Source organism: Lindgomyces ingoldianus (assembly GCF_010093535.1).
Source record: "Lindgomyces ingoldianus strain ATCC 200398 unplaced genomic scaffold BDR25scaffold_25, whole genome shotgun sequence".
Taxonomy (NCBI): Eukaryota; Fungi; Ascomycota; class Dothideomycetes; order Pleosporales; family Lindgomycetaceae; genus Lindgomyces; species Lindgomyces ingoldianus.
In genome coordinates, this window is record NW_022985186.1 from 531,442 (window position 1) to 555,074 (window position 23,633).

General features: G+C 36.1%; 3 protein-coding genes across 3 annotated transcripts; 1 reads left to right on the forward strand and 2 right to left on the reverse strand.

Annotated features, from left to right (window-relative positions):
* Positions 1–526: 526 nt before the first annotated feature.
* BDR25DRAFT_357673 (uncharacterized protein) lies at positions 527–2,585 on the reverse strand (the record flags this gene model as incomplete). Its single annotated transcript, XM_033695836.1, has 4 exons — positions 527–621; positions 651–713; positions 776–803; positions 2,544–2,585. 4 exons carry the CDS (start codon positions 2,583–2,585, stop codon positions 527–529), a joined length of 228 nt encoding a protein of 75 aa, XP_033545196.1.
* Positions 2,586–12,425: 9,840 nt separating this feature from the next.
* On the reverse strand, positions 12,426–14,027 carry BDR25DRAFT_326811 (cytochrome P450 family protein; the record flags this gene model as incomplete). The annotated part of the gene is made up of 5 exons (XM_033692300.1): positions 12,426–12,794; positions 12,848–13,040; positions 13,153–13,456; positions 13,505–13,838; positions 13,905–14,027. 5 exons carry the CDS (start codon positions 14,025–14,027, stop codon positions 12,426–12,428), a joined length of 1,323 nt encoding a protein of 440 aa, XP_033545197.1.
* A 3,891-nt stretch (positions 14,028–17,918) lies between these two features.
* Positions 17,919–21,806, forward strand: BDR25DRAFT_316144 (acetyl-CoA synthetase-like protein; the record flags this gene model as incomplete). Its single annotated transcript, XM_033691579.1, has 2 exons — positions 17,919–17,982; positions 18,076–21,806. 2 exons carry the CDS (start codon positions 17,919–17,921, stop codon positions 21,804–21,806), a joined length of 3,795 nt encoding a protein of 1,264 aa, XP_033545198.1.
* Positions 21,807–23,633: the final 1,827 nt, after the last annotated feature.

Below are 23,633 nucleotides of genomic sequence, written 5' to 3' on the forward strand. Positions count from 1 at the left end.
AAGTTATTTTACTTTTATAGTGTGTACTTTCCTCTTAGCAGCTTACGCATGTCTAAGAGGATGTACACTATATATAAAGCTTATTATTTTAGTAAAGGAGAGTCTATATTTATCCTATTATGCAGAAGATCTAAATCCACCTCTCTGTGTAGGATTGTTTTAGACACATATGTAACCCCTAACAACTCTTTATATAAGGTGTATAAAGACGCTATAGCTTAGGGGGGGTGTAGGTTAATTGCCTTCTGTGCGAGCGATTAATCCCTAGGGGGGTAGGAGGAGAAGGAGAGGTGTTAGTTAGTTGCCTTCTGTGCAAGCAATTAATCCCTAGGGGGGTAGGGAGGGGGGGAGAGGTGTTAGTTGGTTGCCTTCCGTGCGAGCAATTAATCCCTAGGGGGGTGGGGAGGGGAGGTGTTAGTTAGTCGCCTTCTGTGCGAGCGATTAATCCCTAGGGGGGTAAGAGAAGAGGGGGAGGAGAGGTGTTAGTTATTGCCTCTTGTGCAGGCAATTAATTAAGGGGGGGGTGTTAACAAGGCAGGCTGCTGATAAGGAGCCTCCTCTGCGTGGCTACGCACGCAGTAGGTTTCTGATTGTGCGGCCTGTATTGTCTCCTCTGCGTGGCTACGCACGCAGTAGGCGAGTAGTCGCACAGCCTGTGTTAACAGGAGGCCCTAGGGCGCACAAAGGCTCAGCAGTAAGCCCTCTCTGTGTGGCTACGCACGCAGCAGGTTGCTAATCTTGTCTTTATGCAATTAGTTAATCTAGGGGCGCGCACAAGGCTTGTTCACGCCCTCTCTGCGTGGCTACGCACGCGGTGGGTGTAAGCGTCTAAGCCCTCTCTGCGTGGCTACGCACGCGGTGGGAGTAAGCTTCTTATACAGTGGCAGTTTTATTAATCCTTGCAAATCTGTCTGTTAAGGACAATATCCTCTGCGTAGCTACGCACACAGTAAATAGTCTGTTAATAGACTAATTAGTGTTAGTTAACCTAGGTTTAATTAAACAAACGTACGCCTAAGGGGCGTACTAAAAGGTAAGTAGGCAAAGATCTTCTTATTATTAACTACTGCCCTCTCTCTTTATATAAAGAAAAAGGGCTCTTAAGTACACATAGCCCCTAACGCACAGGCTAGATAGCTAACGTTTCAGGCAACCTAATTCAGCCGTACGCGTGTACAAACACAGCTGTACTTACGTACAGACAATTAAAGCATATTTTATAAAAGTAAATATTTATATTTTAACTACTACCTTTTTTTTAATTATATAAAGCTAATTAGCATTAAATAAAAAAGTCTAGTTTTAAATATAAGCTTTAAAATAGTAATAAAGTATAGTTAACAAGCTTTTTAACTATACTATTTAAATAGTTTTTTTACTTTTAAACTAAATATATATTTTATAATTATATAAAGCTATATAGTTTCTTATAATGTATAAAAATATATATAGTATAAATAGTAAGCTAATTAGCTAAGCTATTTTTAAAAAAAAAAGCTTTAAGTTTAAAAAATAGTAAAAATAATTTTACTTAAAATAAAATAAAGTAATAAGTATTATATAAAATACTAACTTACTAATAAAAAAAGCTTTTTAAAAGTTAGTTTTACTAAGCTTTAATTTACTAATTTATTATATTTATACTATAAAAGTAGCACTAATTAAATAAAAGCTTAAGCTTTATAAACTTTTAAATATAGTAATAAATATTTACTAGTATAACTATTTTTATTTTTTAATTAACTTATATAAAATATAGTTACTACTTTATTTTTAAAGTGTTTTAAGAAACTAGTAAAAGTAGCTAATAGTAGTATAAGTAGAAATTCTAACATAAATTTATATAATATATTAAAAATATATGTTAATACATGTATAGGTTTTTATACTATATAGTTTTAGCTTACTATAGCTATGAATAAACTACATAAAGTTTAGGCTAAAGATAATATACTTTTTATAGTATTACTATAAGTTGCGCTTATAGCGCTTTACTACCTTATATTTTATTATATAATAAATGTAAAATAACTAGTTGTATATAATAATATAGCTATATTAAGAAAAGTGTGTATAAAAATACTTTTACTTATATTTATTAATAACACTTTTTTTTAGCTTTTAACTAATAAGTTATTAGATAAGCTTATTTACTTACTAGCTTTATTTAATACTTTATACTTTTTTATATAATATAAGCTTAAATTAAAGTTATTAGCAGAGCTTGCTCTGCTTATTATGTTCGGGTTTGCAGAACGAAAAGTTAAGCAGAATCTCCTCTTTCAGACGCGCTAGTTAGTTAGAATTTCTTTAGATAAACCCTAGTAACGCTGTTTCTCTGTCACCTTATATGTTTCTTATATTCTTTTTTAAAAAAATGTATACCTAATGTAAGTTCAACTTTATGCTAACTTGCACGCAGTTTGCTATAGCATGCGTTGTGTAAAACATGTTTAAATTATGGTTAGTCGCGTCTGTTACACCTCTCTAGCCACATTGGTGTGTCGGGGATTAGCAGTTGCTCACACACCTGAGTTGCTCACTTTTGCCAAGACCACACCACAACCAACTCTATTATGGCCCATAACAACCCGCTCTAGCACTATATAGTACAGTACAGCCTAGAATATTATTTAGATACTACTTCTACTTCTTGCTTACACGTTTGCGCGTTATGCCTTGTCTAATTGCACTGTCCGCAGCGCCTTTAGGATTGCTTATCTACTTTTGCTTACACTTGCTTCTTTGCCTTCTTCCTGTCACTGCGCGCCCTAAACTCCTTTTAAGCTGTTAAGCGCAGGCCTTTCTAAATGTAGCTGCCTTATTAGCTGCTTAAAGCTTAGTAATTTCCTATTACGCTAACACTAGCTTTTGCGCAATTATTGCTGCCCTTTGTAAGGCTTTTTTTCTAGAGGCATTACCCCTCTAGTGTAACGATTCTACGAATCGTTCCATCTCGGGTTGCTCGGATCCTATCCGAAGGGTCCCTGTATCGGCCCCAACCATGACTTAACCTAGTCCCCTGCAGTTACCCCTATTCCCTTATGTATTTAGTCGCACCTTGCCCCTGTAGCTAGCTTAGTAGTTTTCTAATATCCTATGTATAAGGCCTATAGGTGTTATTAGTATTCCTAGGTCTCTAAGTCCCTACGCACTCCTATATGCCTCTAAGTAGATTTATACTGCATTTAGACCTATTGTCTTACCTGCACTATTACATTATATTAGAAAACTTACTTTTGCTAGTAATAGCCTTATTAATAATATTGCATTAATTATTTATTTAACTATGTCTAACTTTAAGACATGTCTAATTTAGTTTAGGTTATAATTTTTTACACACTATTATATTAAATTATTTAGTTAGTATAAATAGAATCTTAGAAACTTTTTATTAACTAAAGCTTTTAAGTTTAGAACTTTCTATCTCTTATAATTAAGATTACTTTTAGAAAAGTTATAAAAAGTGCGCTAAAGTAGAAACTTAAAAACTACTAATAACTTATTAGAATTAAAGATAACTACTAATGCTTAACTTTTAACTACTATTAGATCTTATTATAAAGACTGCAACTTATTCTAGCTGTAGCTAAGGTAAGATACTTACCTTTAGAACTAAACTACTACTAACCTTAATAGCTAAACCTCTTTTTATAGAACCTAAAGCTAAAAACCTACTAGATTTAAAGTTAAACCTTAGTAGTATAGCTTTTAAAAACTAAGTTACTTAATTAAGAGCATAAATTAAACAGCTAACTAAATTAAAAACTATTAGTCTTAATTATTCTTTACTAATAACTAAATTACCTCTAATAATGCCTTAAATTACCTTTACTACACTAATAGTAAAAGACTTTTTTAGCACTCTTAAGCTCTTTTAAAGCTACCTTACTAAATATATGCTTAAGATTAAGAACTTTATAAACAGCAAAGAACCTATGTTTAAATAATAGTAAGCTTTTATTATAGATAGACTTAATATTAATTTAAATTACTATTAGAGTAAGTATGCACGCATAGCGTTAGTATAGAGACACACTGCTAGTATTGCAAAAGAATACCTAGAGCCTAGATACCTAGCTAAATTAGATAACTTTTATTTTAAAAATATAAAAAAAATAATTAAGCTTTTATAAATGTACTTTATTACTAGTAATAAAGACACAAAGGCGTAACAAGTGTTTTAGACTTTAAAAATATGTAAAAAAGAAGTGTTTTTTACCTTTAAAGCTTACTTTATTAGTGCTACTATTAAAAAGTTTATATTAAAAGTAAAATAGTTTTTCTACTTATAAAAAAAAATACTACTTAGCCTAAAAGTACTAAACTTAGGTTTTAAGCACACTTAAAAAAGCTTCTTTAAGACTATAGTAGCCTACCTAACAGCCTATAACATAGAAAGAAGGAATACCTCTGCTATTTTAAAGTAAACTGTTAATCTTACCTAACAGTCTACTATTAGACCTAGTATAGATTAGTCTTAGAAGGTTTCTAGTAATACATCTAAGGCAGTATACTATTCTAGTGCACCCTAACCTGCACCTCTGTTAGTACTCTAGTCTACCTTAATTACCTATAGACAATCTAGCTAGACACCTGCTCTAGAAAGACAGACAACTTCTAGTAACTATTATAATTATAAAAAACTAGAATATTTTACTAGCAACTACCCTATCTCTAGAGTATAAGAAATAGAGGTAGAGTAGTAAGATTCTAAAAAAAAATTTATAAACATAAATAATTTTAATCTAAATACTTTCTAAATAAAAAATAGCAACACCTAGAAAAACTTTTTATTTTAGGCTTAAGTAAGTATAATTTATTAAACATTAATCTATTACACTTATTTAAAGGAAAACACTTCTAAGTTTTTACTATTTTATATTTAAAAAGCATTAAAGTCTATTTAAATTTTTTAGTTAATACTAGCACTTATAGTTTTTTATTTATTAATTTACTAACTACTAAGTTATTATTCTAATGCCTTTATATCTTTATTTAACACTTACTATTTAAAGTTATAGTTAAGGGCTTTTAAGATTAGATCTAAGTCTCTGTCTACTAGTATATCTGCCTGCACATGTAAATTAATAAAAGAAGTATCTAAAACTGCCTCTTTGTTATTATAGACCTTAGCTTCTAAAATTACATTATTAGCATTAAATAGTTATATTGTTTTAAACTTTATTTAGATATAAAAAAAAATTAAATTATATAGCCTAGTAAATATCTACTTACTTATAAACTTTTGCTGCCCTTACTTATGCAATTAACTTAGCTTACACATAATAAAAAAGTAGAGCTAGATATTAAACAACGCAACGCACTATAAAAAAGGACTAATTTTAGTAGTTATGTAGCCTAATAATCTACTGCATTAAGAGTTTACTAAGGCTACTAAAATTATATAGATCTTCTATTATCTATAGTCTAAAGACACTTAAATTATTTTTCTACTTATTTATTAAGAAGTCTAGAACAGGTCTAAAGAAGGTCTGTTTAGCTAATATTACTTTAATTTTAGTAAATGCTTTTTATTTTAACATAAAAAAAAAACAAGTTCTTTTTAACTTTTATTTATAAAATTAAGTAGTTAATTAAAGATAAGTAAGCTTTATAGTTAAATGCTAAACATAAAACTAAAGCATTAGTAAACCTCTAATTACCCTCTAAATACTATTAGTACTAAAATGTATTTAGCTACATAGCAGCTTACTAGCTACTAGTACATTGTCTATATAACTATAAGATTGTCCTTATAAAGCCTCTCTTTAATAGTTACAGTCTGTTGTACAAATAGAACCTTAAAGAGCTAACGTACTTCATGGGCGAGTCGCTCACACACCTGAGTCGCTCACTTTTGCCAAGACCCCACCCCAACAAACTCTATTATGGCCTATAACAACCCGCTCTGGCACTATATAGTACAGTATAGCCTAGAATATTATTTAGATACTACTTCTGCTTCTTGCTTACACATTTGCGCGTTATGCCTAGTCTAATTGCACTGTCCGCAGCGCCTTTAGGATAGCTTACCTACTTTAGCTTGCACCTGCTTCTTTGCCTTCTTTCTATTACTGCGCGCTCTAAACTCTTTTAGAGCTGTTAAGTGTAGGCCTTTTTAAATTATTAAAGTCTTTTCTACCTTAATTTACTTTTTTTTATGTAATTTATGTTATGTAGTAGCCTTATTAGCTGCTTAAAGCTTAGTAATTTCCTATTGCACTAACACTAGCTTATATATAATTATTGCTGCCCTTTTTAAGACTTTTTTAAACACTTTAACTATAAAAGTTAGTAAACTATTTATATGCTTTTAAATTCTTATTTTTATAAGCATTAATTACAACCTAAGTTTTAAGGTATTACTTAGGGTTTACAACTGCTAGGGCTTGTTATATACAGGTAGTAGTAGTAATAGAGTGCGTAACTTTACATTAAGGCCTATTATAACCTGTTGTAGGTTAAAAGGAACTAATCTAGCGCCTTAAAACCTTTCTTAGATATTACTAAAAGTAATTATAGTATTATAAGCTGCTTTAAAGCATAGCAGGAACTTTATTTTTATAATATAGGTAATTTAGTTGCGCATAAGGTTTTTAGCTTAGCACTTATACACCTTCTTTAAAGAAGTAAAACAACCTACATTAAGTAGCTATAGAAAGTATAATAAGTAAGAAAGTATATAAATAGTAATAATCTTATTATCTTTATAGTATTACTAGAAATAAAGTAAGTTATAGCTTTTATAGCTGTTAATAACTAGTAGATAGTAGCTGCTAACAGTACACTTTTTTATATGCACGTTAAAGTGCTTTAACTAGTCTAGACTAAGCTAATTAGTAGTCTAGCTGCGCTTAAAGATTGCAATAATTTAATTCTAAAGTAGATTTTCCTTTTTATACTAGTTTAAAAGGTAGTTGCTACTCTAAAAGATAATAAAAAGCAGAATAGCCTACCTTTTAGCATTAATGCCCTAGATAGCTGTTGTCTACTCCTAGTTACCTAGCTAGACTGCTTTTAGCTGTCCTTGTCTCTTTAAACTTATAATAACTGCTCTAGTAAATATCTAGCTTATTATAAACTCTGTCTTATTAAAGTTATATGTGTTATTATTTTAGATGCTATACTTAGCTTTAATATTCTTTATAAAGTTAAACTAGCCTTAAATTACTATAAGATCTTTATAAAAAGCTTTTTTATAGTTATACTTATGCTTAAACTTTACTTTAAGCTCTAGATAACACTTAATAAATGTATTAAGCTAGTTTATGCTAATATAGCTTATATTATGCTTAGTGTGTAAAAAATTAGCTATATTAGCTACAGCTACTAGCTAGGGGGGAAATCCTTGCGCATCTAGCTTAAGTATGTGCTAAATAATTACCTACTTCTTATTATTATCTAGCTTTTATAAGTTAGCTGTATAATTAGCTTAGAAAGGTTATCTAGCGCGTTAGTTGCTTATTATTTTTTAAGAGACTCTGTAGATAGCTGCAGCGCGTTAGTTAGAAAGTATTGCGTTTTATTTAAAAGCTTAGAGCGTAAGCTGCATCTAACATTCCTTTAACATGTTTAAGTAGTGTTGTTAGGAATGCATTAGTGTAGGAAAAGTAGTGTAGTAGGGTCTTAGCAAAAGTAAGCAACTTAGGTGTGTAAGTAACTCGCCCATGAAGTACGTTAAAGGCAATAAAGAAATATATTATAGATAATCTAAAATATAGCTTTATTAAGCAAAGTTAAAGCCCTTTTACATTTTTTATTCTTTATATATAGAAACTAAATAGTAACTTATATATCTACATTAATTACTATAAACTTAACACTTTTACTTATAAGAATGTGTATTTAATACTATGTATAGATAAACTTTTATTAAGACCTACTAAGGTAGTAATTTTTACTAAGTTTAATATTTACATAGCTTTTAATAAAATTAGAATAAATCTAAGCTTTAAAAAGTGTACTACTTTTTAGATATAATATAAAACTTATAAGTGTAAAGTCTTACTTTTTAGATTATGTAATAGTCTAGTAACTTACTAGCGCTATATAAACAATATATTAATTAACTATCTAGATAATTTTTATATTACTTCTTTTAATAATATTTTTATCTACTTTAAAAATAAAGTAACTTATATCCTCTGTATTAAAAAAGTCTTAGAAAGGCTCTAGTAAGTAAGATTATAAGTAGAGATTAAAAAAAGTAAATTCTATATTACTTAAATAAAGTATCTTAGCTATATACTTTTAAATAAAGGACTAGAGGGTAACCTAGAGAAAGTAGAGGTGCTACGCAACTAGCAGGCGCCTACTACTGTAACAGGTGTGAAATCCTTTCTAGGCTTTACTAAATTTTATTAGCAATTTATTCTAAAAAAATTTTATATAGTAAAACTAATTATTACGCTTTAAAGCTTTACTACTTTTTTTATATAAACTTTAGAGTGTAATGTAGCTTTTAAAAAGCTAAAGTCTACGCTACTAAGTATACTTACACTTTACTATTTTAACTTTATGTTATAAACTAAAATTAAAACTAACACTTTTAATAAAGTAGTAGTAGGAGTTTTTTTTTTAGAAATAAGTAGATAGAAATTAGTGCCTTATATTATTTTATAGTAAGGTCCTATCTAGTTTAGAGCTAAACTAGGAGATATATAATAAAAAGCTATTTATAATTATTACTATGTTTAAATAATAAAGGGCTAAGCTTACATTTATAGTAATAAGCACCCTAGTATATACTAATTATTATTTATTAAAGTACTTTATAATAATAAAGGTGCTAAATGCTTATTAAGTCTGTTAAGCTAAAAAGTTAGCTTAGTATTACTTTTAAATTAAGTACACCTTTAGTAAAAACAACACTAAGGCAGACATTCTTAGTTGTTGTAAATAAGACATAGAAAATTTAGGAGCAGCTTAAACTAATAATAAGTTAAAAGTTCTACTAAGACTACACTAACTACACTCTTAAATTAACTTTAAACTAGCCTAGTACTATATTACTTAAACAACAACTTAAGCAGCTACGCTAAACATTATAAAAGAACTAAACTAGGTTATGTTTTTAAATTCTTTAAAATTAATTAACATATTACTTTAAAAGAATTAAGCTTTTTTTACATAAAAGTAAAAACTCCTACCCTGCTATTATTAAATAGGAAATAGACTACTTCTTTATGCTAACTGCTTATATGTGCTAGCAGACTTACTACTATGTACCTAACTTATTTAAAAAGTCTATAATTAAGTATTATTAGCACACTCTAGTGCTACTAAGACTTATTAGTTACTGTTCTAAAAGTACTACTAGAAGAGTATAAAAGCTACTTATAAATAATATATACAGAATTACCTCCTCTGTTATAAGGCTTATCTAAAATAGACCTAAACTCTAGGCTTTATTTACCCCTTACTAATTCCTGCTTAACTAATGTAGCACCTATGTATTAACTTTAAGGATTTTTCTAAAGATAAGTCTAGTTATAACTAAATTATAGTTATAATTAATTATATATTTAAATAAGCTATTTTTATTCCTTACTATAAAATAATTAACGCTTAAAAAATAGCTGCCTTATTTATTTAATAAGTGTACTATTTTAGCTACACACTTAAAACTATTATCTTTAACTAAGGACTTTAGTTTATATCTAGTTTCTAGTCTAAATTCTATTAAATTCTAAGTATAAAAGTTAAGCTCTTTACTACTTATTATAAAGAAATAGATAGCTAAATAAAGATTATAAATAAGTATATTAATTAAAGACTAAGGCTTTTTATATTCTTTTACTAAGATAACTAGAGTTCCTTACTGCCCCTAATTAATTAGGCTTAGATAACTTTACTTTATATAATAATTAAAATGTTTTTATATTAAGTCTTATATAGCTCTAAACTACATTAAAGCTAGGACTAGAAATATTCTACAGAACCTATTACAGCTATAGACAAGCTAAATTATAAAGATGCCTTAGCATTAGCAACTTACATGCATGCAGCCTAAGAGTTAGCTAAGACCTATATAGAAAAGGCCTAAAATTAGATGTAAACTGTAGTTAACTACTACTGCTAGCTAGTTAACTAGAAAGTTAGTAACATAGTCTACCTAAACACTAAGAACCTTACTATCTAAAGACCTAGCTAAAAACTATCTAAATAATAAAAAGGCCTCTTTAAGGTACTTAAATAAGTTAGAAACTTATACTACTTAAAGCTACCTTTAGAGTTAAAGATACATAACATCTTTGCACTAAATATGCTTTATAAAGACCCTTAAGATCTACTTCTAGAATAAGAACTTTTAAAACCCCCTAGAATTACTATTAATAGAGTAGAAAAGTAAGAAGTAGAGAAAATACTTACTAGTAAGCTTTACTAGAAAATGCTTAAGTACTAAGTAAAATAGATAAGACATAACTCTAATTTAGTCTAGTATAAAGCTTTAAATTTTATAAAGTCTTCTTATAAACTAAAGGCCTTTTATAATAAGCATTTAAATTAGCTAAGACCTTTAAAGGCTTTATATAAGTAGATTAAGGCTTTTAAAGCTAGTATAAAAGGCATAGATTACTTAGCAGATAATAAAGTATAAAAGTAAAAAGTTAGATTATATTTTTACATAATATTATTATAACTTTATAGACATGTTACTTAGAAGGTTTAACAGCAAGCTGTTAGACACCTCTAGACTTTTTTTTTCTCTTTTTTTACTTTTCTTTCTTTTCTCTCTCTCTTTCTTTTTTTTTTCTAGACTCTCTTTAAACCCCCTCTACCTTATCCTTAGCTACCTAAAAGTGCTATAATGTTTGCCTAAAGGTTAAACACTAGAGCTTTTAAAGCTAAAACCTGTTAGAGCAGCTTAGTATTCTAGTAGAATAAGGCTACTTAAACACTAGCTATAGAAAGCCTAGCTTTCTAACTCTTTATAACCTACACTACTTACGCTAGGTTCTAAGTAGACTTTAAAATAGCTTTAAAGGCCCTTTTTTTATTTTCTTTACTTCTTATGTTTTAAGCTGCCGCCTATAGCTTAAGATAGCCTTAAAGGACTAGAAATTCCTTCTTATAATATAAGAGGACCTATATGCGCGTTAGTAAACTATACCCTAGCTATATTAAACTATATTTATATAAAGTTGCATTTTTTATTATATAAGGTGTAATACTTGCATTTCTTTAATTTAAAAGACTAAAAAGAGAACTTAACTTAAAGGCTACAGGCTAGGGCGTAGGCAGCCTAAAAGTAGATAACTTAAAAGGCCTCTAAAGAGGCTCTAGAAGGGGGGCAGAGCAGCATAGTAAATTTCTTTAATACTATAATTAGTTAGCAGACTAAGCTATAGGATGTTAGGTGCACAACAATACCTATAAAGTAGAGATTTAGATAATAGCTAAAGAAGAAACTAACAACATTAACTAGACTATATAAGTAAGGCAAGTAAACACTTATTGCTATAAATACTAAATTTACTATATTAATAACAACTACACTGCTAGTTACTACTAAACAAAAACATTATAATAAAGGCATTATATTAGTATTAGGTTTTTAGTCTATTTCTTAGTAACAGGAAATTTTAGTTAAAATAGTTATACTTGTTATATCCTATCTAAATTAGTTCTAAATTAGTTCTAAATATTTTCTACACACTGCAGATAGAGACTATTAGCTTACAAAGGGGGGAGTAGTGTAATAATTCTATAAATTGTTCTATCTCAGGTCGCTCAGATCCTATCTGAAGGGTCCCTGTATCGGCCCCGACCATGACTCGACCCAGTCCCCCGCAGTTACCCCTATTCCCTTATGTATTTAGTTGCACCTCGCCCCTGTAGCTAGCTCGGTAGTTTTCTGATATCCTACGTACAAGGCCTATAGGTGTCATTGGTATTCCCAGGTCTCTAAGTCCCCACGCACTCCCATATGCCTCTGAGTGGATTCATACCGCATTCGGACCCATTGTCTTGCCTGCGCCGTTACATCTAGAACCCTCTCTATACGTAGAGCTACTTGCAACACAACTGATATCTACTAGGGATTGCTGCCTGCTGCTGTAATCTACTGTATTTTGCTGCAATTTGCTATAGTTTGCCGCAATTTGCTGTAGTTTCCTGTAGTTTGCTACAATTTGCTATAGTTTGCCGCAATTTTCTGTAGTTTGCTACAATGTGCTGCAATTTACTTTATGCATTTCCTAACGCTGCTAGGTAATCCCTCACTAACACCTCTAGGCATCAGCCTATTATATTTAAACAGCAGTTAAAGAAGCTAAGCTAGCGGTTGTGCAAGCAAAACGGCTTGTTAAGATATTACATGTACTACATTAATCTTTGCGGCGATAGAGAGGCAGAGGCAGAGGCAGAGGCAGAGGCAGCGCTGTTATTCGAGGATGACATTTCGACGGATGGCAATCCTCTCATGAGGCTTTTTGCTTGAAAGCACATGCTACAGGCAACCGCTTAAGTAAAAGCTCACAACGCCGTCCTCGCGGCAAAGCGTTCTGAGTGCCTAGCTGAGCCATGGTCCGACTCGTTGTTCCTGATCGAGGATCTATGCACACCTCGAACTGCATCAAGATACCAGCAATGAAGTGCTTGATGCCAGCTTGTGCAAATGGCTTGCCCAGACATAAACGTGCACCATATCCGAAAGGTATATAGCATGACTGTATCACGCGAAGCACTTCTCCCTTGGCGTTCAGCCAGCGTTCAGGCTTGTAAGCTTCTGGGTCTGGGAACACTTCTGGTCTGTGATGTATAGCGAGTGTTGATGTTGAGACAACAGTCTGCATTCAAGGTTCAATGATCAGCGCGCGTGATCGTGTTAGGAAAGACTTACATTAGCAGGAAGCACGATGCCATTGTACGCCCCGGTTGTAGGCACGACTCTCTCTGCTCTGCCGCTCGATAGCGGGTGAAGCCGACTTGATTCAGTGATGCAGGCACCTAAGATCGGCGCAGACTGAGGGAAACTGAATGCAGAAAGGCCGTCTTCTTTGAGTGGTATGGCAGAGAGCTCCTCACGGATCCGTCTTTGCCATTCTGGACAGTTGGCCAGATTCCAGAGGACATAAGTGAGTGCCAAGGCCACTGTTGATAGATTGCGCGGCATGGATGTTGTCCAGCAGTTCCGCCGCGATCCACGATTTGGGCAATGGCTCGCCATCGGGAGTCTTGGCTGTGCTGAGCACATGGAGCAGCGAATCGACAGCTATATCTTCGGGTTTTCGCAAGGCAGCGTCAACTCTTCTCATGTTCCAGTCAGCCAGCTTATCATCGGCGGTCAAGAAGTCTCGCTTATCGCTGCAGTACGAGAATATGGCTTTGATGGCCTTGTGTGCTACAGGGAAGTTGTACAAGAGGTTGTTCCAGAGTTCGACTGTCATCCATCCTGCGAGTATGGTCCGCTCGAAGCACGATTCATGCTCAATCGTTTGTGCACAGAGATCTCAGCCATACAACAGTCTCGTAATGTTGTCGAAAGAGAAGAAGTTACAGACGATTAGTATGTCCAGTGTTGCGTGGCCGTTTTCGGTGCGTCTCGCCAGCTGATGCAGCGTCTTCTTGACATTGTCCCGAACAGGTTGCAGCATGGCAGACTTGAAGACAGACGTGGGTCTGTAGAAGGCGATGGTGCGCTTCAGGATCTCCTGGTGCTCCTTCGCACCAAGAGTACAGAAGACAGAGCGATGGCAATACGCCAGAAAGTTGTTGAAATACCTACTCTTTGGAAGTCCGCAAGGGGCACCGTATATCTCCCTTGTTGAGACAGCGTCGGAGAAGGAGACTTCACCCGGCGCAATCAGAACAACGTCGCCATAGCGTCGATGCTACTCGTGGATCTTCTCGACCCTGCGAAGCCATATATCATGCCAAAGTGTCCAATATCGTGTAACCTTGCACACTCGAGGTCCAGGAATGTGTCTGTACGGTGAGAGGTGTAGTGCATAGATAACTCTGCCAAGAACGAGAGTGGAGAGAAAGACAATAGCCCAAACTGAAGTAGCGGCTAGAGACATGTCGGGAGCTTGTCGAGATGACACATATCTGCCGTGCATGCGCGGCAGAGCTCTCGTCGGCCATGTTATACTTTGCCCTGAGTCCTTAGGAGGTCACGCAAAGCATCCCGAGCGCCACGCGGCTCGTAAGCACCCAATGAGGCTCTGGCCCAGCCTTTCGGTCTGTCTCGTGGAAGCATAGAAACGAATGAACAACGCAGGGGATCCATGCCTCCGGAGTTGTCAGCTTGCTTCTTGCCTTGTCATTCTGCAATGCTGATCACGACATGCTGCCAATTAGACACCATGCACGATGCGTTGTCCATCGGAGGATGAAGGCGAGATCGTCTACCTAGAGCGTGTACTTCTCTCATGCGCGAGATGTTGTGAGGTGGCTTGGGGTCGGTGAAGAGCTGGACATGCACATTCGGGTAGAAGCTGGAAGTACTTCAACGAGGTAAGTTGACATTTGCTAGGTACTATACGTTCTTCGTACTGCTGCACTGTGAGTGGTAGTGTGCAGCTTGCTGTCCTGGCCGTGTCAATCGCGTTCCGTAGTCTCAGACATCGTCGAGTCTGCTCAATGAAGCAGTAGTTTGACTATTGATCATCCTCATCATCAAGATCTACCACCTAGATGTCCATCAGCCCATCGATCTGTACTCGACCAAGAAATGGCTAGCACTGATAGCGGTATCCCGGGATTTACCAGTATCGGCTCCCATGCAATGGGAACACACCAGACATCAAGCCGTCAGCAACAGGAAATATTATCTCCGACACTCGCAGCTCAACGCTCTCAACCGTACGAATTACGTTTCATACTTTTCGTCTCAGTACTGTCACGTGAGCTGTAGCAAACGTAGTATAGTCCTTGTACGTTTTGTTTTGTCTTGTAAGTTATAGCTGTGGACTGTACTGCGTCTTAAAAGCTTAACTTTTAGGTAGGGATTGCCTATTAGCTTAGACATTAATAGGTAGGGACCTGTAGCACTGTTAGATAAGTTTTTTAATAAGCTAGTTGTTAATTAGGGGGTAAGATTACCTAATAACCTAGGTGCAGCATTTTCTACTTAAATTAACACTACTAAATCTTTCTATATCTTAATATTATGTTAACTATGCGCAATTTCCTTAGTTAACAAGCCTCTACGCAGAGCACTAGCTAGTTGCAGAGCTCTTAGAGCTCTTAGTTAACCTAGGGTAGTAACATAATCTATTACACTTGTTCCTGTTGCCTAGAGAAGTTGCAATTATTGTTATTAAAGTTCTTATTTTATAATAGCTCTTTAGCTCCTGTATATAATTCTTATATAAAAGAACACCCTAGAGATTCTTTTCTTAATCTAGAAGTTATGTTTCTAATAAAGTAGGATAATATATAGCTTGCTAGCAAAAAGCTAAAGGCAGAGGAGCTAGGTTACTATGTAAAACACTTTTCTTAGCTCTAAGGTAACAGGAAGGCGTTAGCAGTGTAGAACTATAGAGCTAACTTGCTATACATTAGAGAAGGCTTAAAAGTAAAGCTCTAGCTCTACTAACTCTACTATTATAGAAGTAATTACGCTGCTACTAAAATAGTTAACAGCTATAGCTATATTAGCTACTATCTTAAAAAAAAGCATAGAATTAATATTAGTAGTAATAAAAGTCTCTTACTTAATTCTTCTTATGCTTTACTTAATCCTTAGGCAGCAACAGCTGCTACAGTAGCAGGCTTAGCCTAAGTTGCTTCCTACAATCCCTAGCAAGAGAGGTTGTTGCAGAGGTTGTTAGTAAACTAGGTTATACTTTATAATATATTATTTATAACAGCATCCTTAGCTAAACTCTAAGGCTTTTTTACCTAAAACTAACTAGATCTTCTTGCTGCTATCCTAAGCTTAGATGTAATAATATTATTATATATAAAGCAAGGGTTAACACGCTAGAAGAAGAAGATTTAAATAATATTAAAATTAGCTAAGTTAAAGGTAGCGTTAAGCATTAATATATAGACTTTACTAAACTACCTTTCTTTTCTTAGAGTAGTAGCTTACTTTCTTAGTAAGTTTAGTAAAACCTTAAAAGGGCTATTTTAGCGTTTTAGCTTAAAAAACTAATAATAAATAATAACTAACTTTTACTTTATAAATGTTAATTATTAATAATAAGACTTACTTATTAGCTTCTATAACCTTTATAGTAACTATATAGGGGCTAACTAAGCGTAGGCTATTTTTAAAATTATCTAGAATTATAAAATTATGTTAAAATTTAGTTATTTTATTACTAATAACATGTCTAATAATAACAACTCTACTATTAACGCTTTAGCTAAATATCTTAGAGTTAACCTTAATAGAGAGCACTGTATACACTGTATAGGCCACATAATCTAATTAGTGCTAAAGGTAGTTATTTATAGCAAAAGATTATTATAATTTAAAGCTGCTCTTGCAAACGCAGCTTTCTAGAATTAGTTTAAGCTTTATTATAAACATAGAGTTATTAGTAAGCTACATAACTTTATTAATACTATCCTTTTATTATATAAACGCTAGGAGGCCTTTATAGCTGTATAATTATCTCTAGAGGAAGAGGACAAGCTCTAGAGCTTTAGCACACTTAATTTAATACAGGACAGCAGCGTCTGCTAGCATTCTGTATATCTAATGCTTATACAGTGCCTAGAGCTTAAGAATCTAATTACTAAGTTTATCTAAAAGTAGCGCAGCACAGATAACAACACTAAGAACTTTAATATACCTAGCAACACAGCTCTTTAAAAGATTATTAGTAAAAAAGACTAAAAGAAGGTTAAACACCTTACTAAGTTTTTTAAAGTCTTTTATTAAATAATAAAATAGCTAGAGGGCAATAGTAAGCATAGTTCTTTATAGATATCTATTATTAACATGTAAGTGCTGTATAATAAGCTGTTGCAGATAAAGAAGAAACTTTTCTCTAAGCCTAATAATAGTTACTTTAAAACTAGTGTTATTTTTAGACTTAAAAAAATTAACATATATTTCTAAAAAATAGTTATTAATTTTTTTATCTTTTACTTAGTAATTGCTACTATACTTAACCTATAACTTTGTATACTTTAGTTTAAGGACTACTAGCATTATTACTAATCCTAGTACTAGAAGGTAGAGACCTTAATAAAAGTTATTTTCTAGCATTACATTAATGCTAAAGAAGATAAGAAAGTTAATATAAATCCTCTCTAGTAAAAGCTTCTAGTAATAAGCTTTTATAACTCTTATTACTAAAAAGCTTTTATAGTTAACACTTCTCTTCTTACTAAGGCCTAAAGTTATAAGAAAGCTTAAAAAATAATAGAGTTATAGTAATACTTTAATGCTTATGTAAAAGACTTTTAAGACGCTAAAGTAAAAAATAGCTATTTTTTATAAGCTAGCCCTTTTACTTAGTAGCTTAAAGTAGGTTAAAAATAGTATCCTACACTGTTTAAAATCGCTCTTAACTTTCTTGCTATACCCTCTACTAGCTGTGACTGCGAGAGAGCCTTTAGTAGAGGCTAGCGTACAGTCACAATTAATAGAGGTTCTCTCTCTAGGGCTACTATTAAGGCGCTTTAATTGCAGAAGAATTAGCTATGTTATTAAGTTATAGAAAGCAACTTAATTAAGCTTATAAACCTTATCTAGAAGTAGCTAGTTACTATACTATAAAACATTAACAGCAGCAAGTAAGATAAAATGTTAAAAAGTATAAGGATTTTAGTGCGTTTTAGTTTAGCAGCAAAACAGACAGCTAAGTCGCCCAGGCTGTACAAACGTAGCAGGAAAGTGAGACGTTGACGTCCGTCGATTACTACGTTTTGTTTCGTTTCGTTCGGTTGAGAGCGTTGCACTCGCTCAATCTGGAGGGTACGAAGACACAGACGGGAACGCATCGTACATCATGGGCAGCGAACCTCAAAGCGTCTCAGCAGCCAATGGCAGTTTGCCCGCCCAAAAGGCCCAAAGTGAGCTTCCAGAAGACGGTCGGGACTGAGAGCGCAAGGAATTCATCGTGGGGAGCCCGACGTCGTTGCAGAAACTGACATCATTGGACCTAGTCGAGCTTCGCTTGCAAGCCCTTTGGTCTTCTGTCCTTGCACTAGATCTGGACAGCATCAAACCCGATGACAGTTTCTTGCGTCTAGGTGGCGATTCGATTTCGGCCATGAAACTGGTCGGCAATGCACGAGAGCAAGGACTTCTTCTCAATGCTGCTGATGTGTTCAGGCAGCCGACACTACATCGTATGGCAGGCATGGTCAGCAAGCTTCCAGAAGGCGACACCGTTGTTGCTCCTTTCGCCTTACTCCAGGAGCCTCGTGACGTGGCATCGATTCGAAATGAAGCTGCTACCGCTTGTCAAGCCGAAGCTGCCGATATCGAAGATGTGTTCCCTTGCACACCTCTGCAAGAAGGTCTCCTTGCACTGACGGCAAAGCATCCAGGAGATTACGTCGCTCGATATGCATTTCGATTGCTGCCTACCACCGACGTTCAGCGTCTACGGAGCGCATGGATTCAAGTGGTGGCAGCTAATCCGATACTTCGCACACGCATCATTGATATCCCGACACGAGGACTGGCCCAAGTGGTCATGAAACATTCAACAACGCAGGCCTGTCAAGCTACAAACACGACCCTTGCTGAGTATCTCGACTCAGATCTCTTAGCCCTGACCGGTCTGGGGCTGCCACTCGTACGATCTGCCGTCTTGCAGGAGTCTCATGCAGACACAGAGCTGTCAAGGAGCTTCCTTGTTTGGACTGTCCACCATGCAGTGTACGATGGTTGGTCGAAGACCATTCTCCTCGAACAACTTGTCAAGGCCTATCATTCTGCACAGGACCCGAGCAAGGGACTGCCTACTGCAATCCAGCCTCAATTCCAGGCTTTTGTGAAGCATATCAAAGCTGTGCCAGAGGATGAACTGATCAGTTTCTGGTTCACTCAATTTGAAGATCTTGAGGCAGAACCCTTTCCTCTATTGCCTTCACCAGACTATCAGCCGAGGTCTAATGAAGGAAGGACGCTCACTGTTGACGGATTAAAGTGGCCAAGCCACGCCGGTGTGACGCCAACAGTCGTTCTTCGTGCTGCTTGGAGCATTCTGAGCTCAAAATACACCAACGCCAAGGACACTTTATTTGGCGTCACTGTGAGTGGTAGACAGACAGCCTTTCGCGGTGTAGAACAACTCACTGGACCAACCATCGCCACAGTACCTTTACGAGTCATTCTGGATCCAGCCATGAGTGTTCAAGACATACTTCTCCAAATTCAGCAGCAGGCTGTTAGCATGACAGAGTACGAACAAGCTGGGCTTCAGACAATCCGCCGTGTCAGCCCACAGGCGGCAAGAGCCTGCGACTTCAACTCTCTACTTGTGATCCAACCCCGCATAGATAGAGAGGACCAGGATGCCCTAGGCAGCCTTTTCGTGACTGACAGCCAATATCGCGCAGGATCTGAGGATGAGATGGCAGAGTTCCGCACATACGCACTATCTTTGGAGTGCCAACTGCACGATGACAATGTAGGGATCTTCGTCCGATTCGACTCTGTCGTGCTAGGTGGTGAGCAAGTGGTCCTACTCATGCAACAGCTAGGGCATATCGTGCGTCAGCTATGTAATGCTCATCTTGCCCAAACAAAGCTCGCAGACCTTGACTTTGTATCGCAACAGGACCTTGAAAAGATCTGGGGCTGGAACTTGACTGTGCCACTTGGTGTTGAGAGCGCCGTCGTACATGGTTTGATCGCCGAAAAAATGAAACATCAACCAGAAGCTCAGGCAATTTGCGCATGGGATGGCGAATGGACCTATCGTGAGCTCGACGAGCTATCGACCTGTCTGGCGCACCAGATCGTGGGCCAAGGAGTCAAGCCTGGAGTGATCGTGCCGCTGTGCATCGAGAAGTCGAAATGGATGCCTGTAGCCATGGGTGCGGTTATGGAAGCTGGTGGTGCATCAATTGCTCTTGATTATGCACAGCCGGAGCAGAGGCTCCTCAGCATTATGCGGCAAGTAAGTCTAGTCATTATACTAACCTCAGCAGCAAACGAAAGCCTCGCCCATCGCTTGACTGCTGGCCCGGTGGCTGTAGTCGACGAACGGCTGACGAATAGATTGACTCTGAATACAGGCCGAACATTACCGGCGGTACAACCGTCTGATATGCTCTATCTGGTCTTCACATCTGGCAGCACTGGTGAGCCTAAGGGTGTTGTTGTCACCCATGCAAACATCACCAGCGCGATCCTTCACCAGCGAGGATGCCTCGGGTTCAGCAGCAAGTCACGCCTCTTCGATTTCGCATCTTACATGTTCGACGTCGTGTGGTGCAACCTAGTCCAAGGACTTTCAGCTGGTGCTTGCATCTGTATTCCGAGTAACGACGACCGACGCAATGATATGGTAGGAGCGGCAATCAGGCTCTCAGTCAACACAGCTATCCTTACGCCATCCATCGCTCGTGGCCTTGACATGAAGGCGCTCGAAAACCTGACTCATGTGTTTTTCATTGGAGAGCCACTGTCCACGAGTATTTGTGATGGTCTGCCTCCGAACACCGTGGTCACAAACTTATACGGGCCTACTGAGTGTACCACATTCAGTACAGCTCAGGTGGTCGATAGAACGTCGTTGAAGCACATTAGTATTGGTACCGATGTCGGCCTGAACACATGGCTGGTAGACCCTTCCGATGACTCCAAGCTTGTACCCAAAGGATGTATTGGAGAGCTCCTGCTTGAAGGTCCTCTTGTCGCAGCGGGCTATCTCGGTAAATCTGCAACCACTGCGACCGTCTTCGTCAACGACTTAGCCTGGCTTCTCGAAAATCCCACAAGTGCTGGCCCCGAAGGTCGTCGAAGCCGATTGTACAAGACTGGAGACCTCGCAAGGTACAACATCGACGGCACCCTAGAATTTCTCGGGCGGAGGGACTCTCAGGTCAAGCTGAACGGCCAGCGTGTCGAATTGGGCGACATCGAGCACCACATCAAGGCATGTCTGGAGCATAGTGAATATATCGACGTTGTCGCGACAGTCGCAAAGCCGCAAGTAAGCAATAAGGAAGTGCTCGTTGCCTTTCTGAAAATCCACAAGCTGTCTTCTTTCGATGACATGGCGTTCGATGCAGCCTTCAAAAAGGTCACAAACGTACTCAATAGCAGACTCCGTGCTCGTGTGCCAGCTTGCATGATCCCTTTAGCATACATCCCGCTGGACTGTATTCCGACTACCCCCAGTGGTAAAACCGATCGGCGCAAACTCCAGACTATGGCTCAAAGATTGAGCTTTCAAGAAGTGGCTGCGGCAACTTCTGATTCATCTCTCTCAGAAAAGAGACAGCCTTCTACAGATGTCGAAATGTGTCTGCAAAGCTTGTGGGCAGCTGTCCTGGGTCTGGAAGCCATGGATATCAGTGCGACTGACAGTTTTCTGCGCATTGGCGGCGACTCCATATCAGCCATGAGACTTGTCGCTGCTGCTCGTAAACAGGCTCTTCCCTTATCGGTTGCAGAGGTTTTTCAGCACCCAATTTTGAGCGACATGGCCCTTGCCGCTCAGATGCTGGAGATCAATCATATACCGGAGCAGATTGCGCCATTCACGCTAATGCTCAAGGCAGGTAGCACTGCTGACCATCTGAGACAGCAGATTGCTAGCCTGTTCGATGATGTCAAGGCTTCTCAAGTGGATGATGCTTTTCCCTGTACACCATTGCAGGAAGGATTGCTCGCACTTACAAGCAGGCGCAGAGTTGGCAACAATCAAGTCAATTAAGTCAAGGTGAATAGCTTAATTAATTAACAGATTTAGCAGCTTTTGCTTAACTTAATTAATAGCTTTACAGCGTAGTTACAGCGTATTAAATTAACTATAGATATTGTAGATAGTCTTAAGCTCTTTAAAAGAGATTTTGTTGTTACAGGGACTGTTTAATGCTGTTGTAGGCTTTAAGCTAAGGCGCTTTTAGCTATGTAGTAATTGTAAAGCAGATAGGAGATCTACTTTTATGCATAATTATTTTATCTCTAATAAATTACCTAATTTAGAAAAAGTCCTCTTACAGTTAGTAGCTGCAGTAGGGATACTAAGGACTGTAAGAGTAAAGCGCAATAGGATAGGGTACTTATTAGCCTTTCTAATCTAGTAGATAATTAGATTATGTGTAAATAGAAACTTCTTTAGCACAGGTAACTTAATTATCTACTGCTTAAACTAATTATAGTAAAGCAATAGGCGCGCGTTGTCACTTTATAGGGTAGCTCTTATAAAGTCTAACTAGCTTCTAGACAGCCTAGTACACGCCTTCTTTAGTAGTAGCTCTAGCGTACTAATTAGAGAGGTGGCATCTTTAAACTTTACCTATAAGTGTTAAAAGCTAATGTGGCAATTATCTAGCTAGCCTTTGTAGGGGTAAGGCCCTACGTAAAGCTCTTTATTGTAATTGTAAGGCACCTTTTACAGCTTATTTATGTAGCGTTTTGTGCGCGGGTGGAGACAGCAGGCCGCGTAATATGCTAGGGTATCCTTTAACTTGTGCAGATACTTGTAGGTCTTAATATAGGCCATATTACAAGTAGCTTTTATGTAGTCCTCTAAGGCGCTAACATTGTTAAAGTTAACATTATTATATTAATAAAGCATATTATTAAGGGTGGTAGCTGTAAGGCTAAGATGGTGCTTACGTGCGACAGGTATATATACTATTCTGTACGCAATAATTAATGTTAGTTAATTATTTGCACCTTTTTAGTTGTATTAGCGTAGTGGTACAGAGCTCTGTCCTTACAGTAGCAAGCTAGGTAAGCGTAAGTAGGACCTCCTATATTGCTCCTAACATACCAGCTACGCCCCTGCCCTCTATACAAATAGTAGCCTCTTTAAAGAGTTATAGGATCTTATAATACTCTGTAATTATTACTTAATCCTTTACACTAAGGCTATCCTCTTAGATAACGCAACGCTGCTTAAGATTAAGTAGTTACAAGCGTTAACAGGTGCCCTAGTGTTAGTACTTAACAAGCTTATAGTTAATATAGTTATTAAAAGGCATACAGAGCTTAAGCGTGCGTAAAAAATAATTATAATAAAAGTTTTATTTTATCTTTACTAGCTTAATAATCTCTAGTGTCTTTACCTTACTATTACTCTCTAATTAAGTATTATAGGCTACCTAGCATTATTTAAGAAGCTAGCAAGCTTGCAGCGTACAGATAAAGGCAATAACGTTAATTAGAACGCCTAGAGGGCCTGCCTGCTACTACTTATTAAAAAAAGCTGCCTTATAGTTTAGGTGCTACTCTATGTTATTAAACGCCTTTTAATCTTTACTAAATATAATTTATTAGGCAGTAAAATTAATTATATAGTAGGCGTAATATAGGTGTTAATAATAAGTGTTAAAGCTGTATTTAATAGCTAAGGCGTTAATAGCAGCGTTGTTATTAGTAGCATTATTAAAGACAAAGTAGCCTAAGTTACACACAGATATTTTAAAGCTTTTAAGTGTAGCATTAATAACAGCAGCAATATTAATGCCTATATGCTAGCCTATTAATAAAGGTAGGCTTAATATGTAATTGTAAGGCTTACTGTTACTATTAA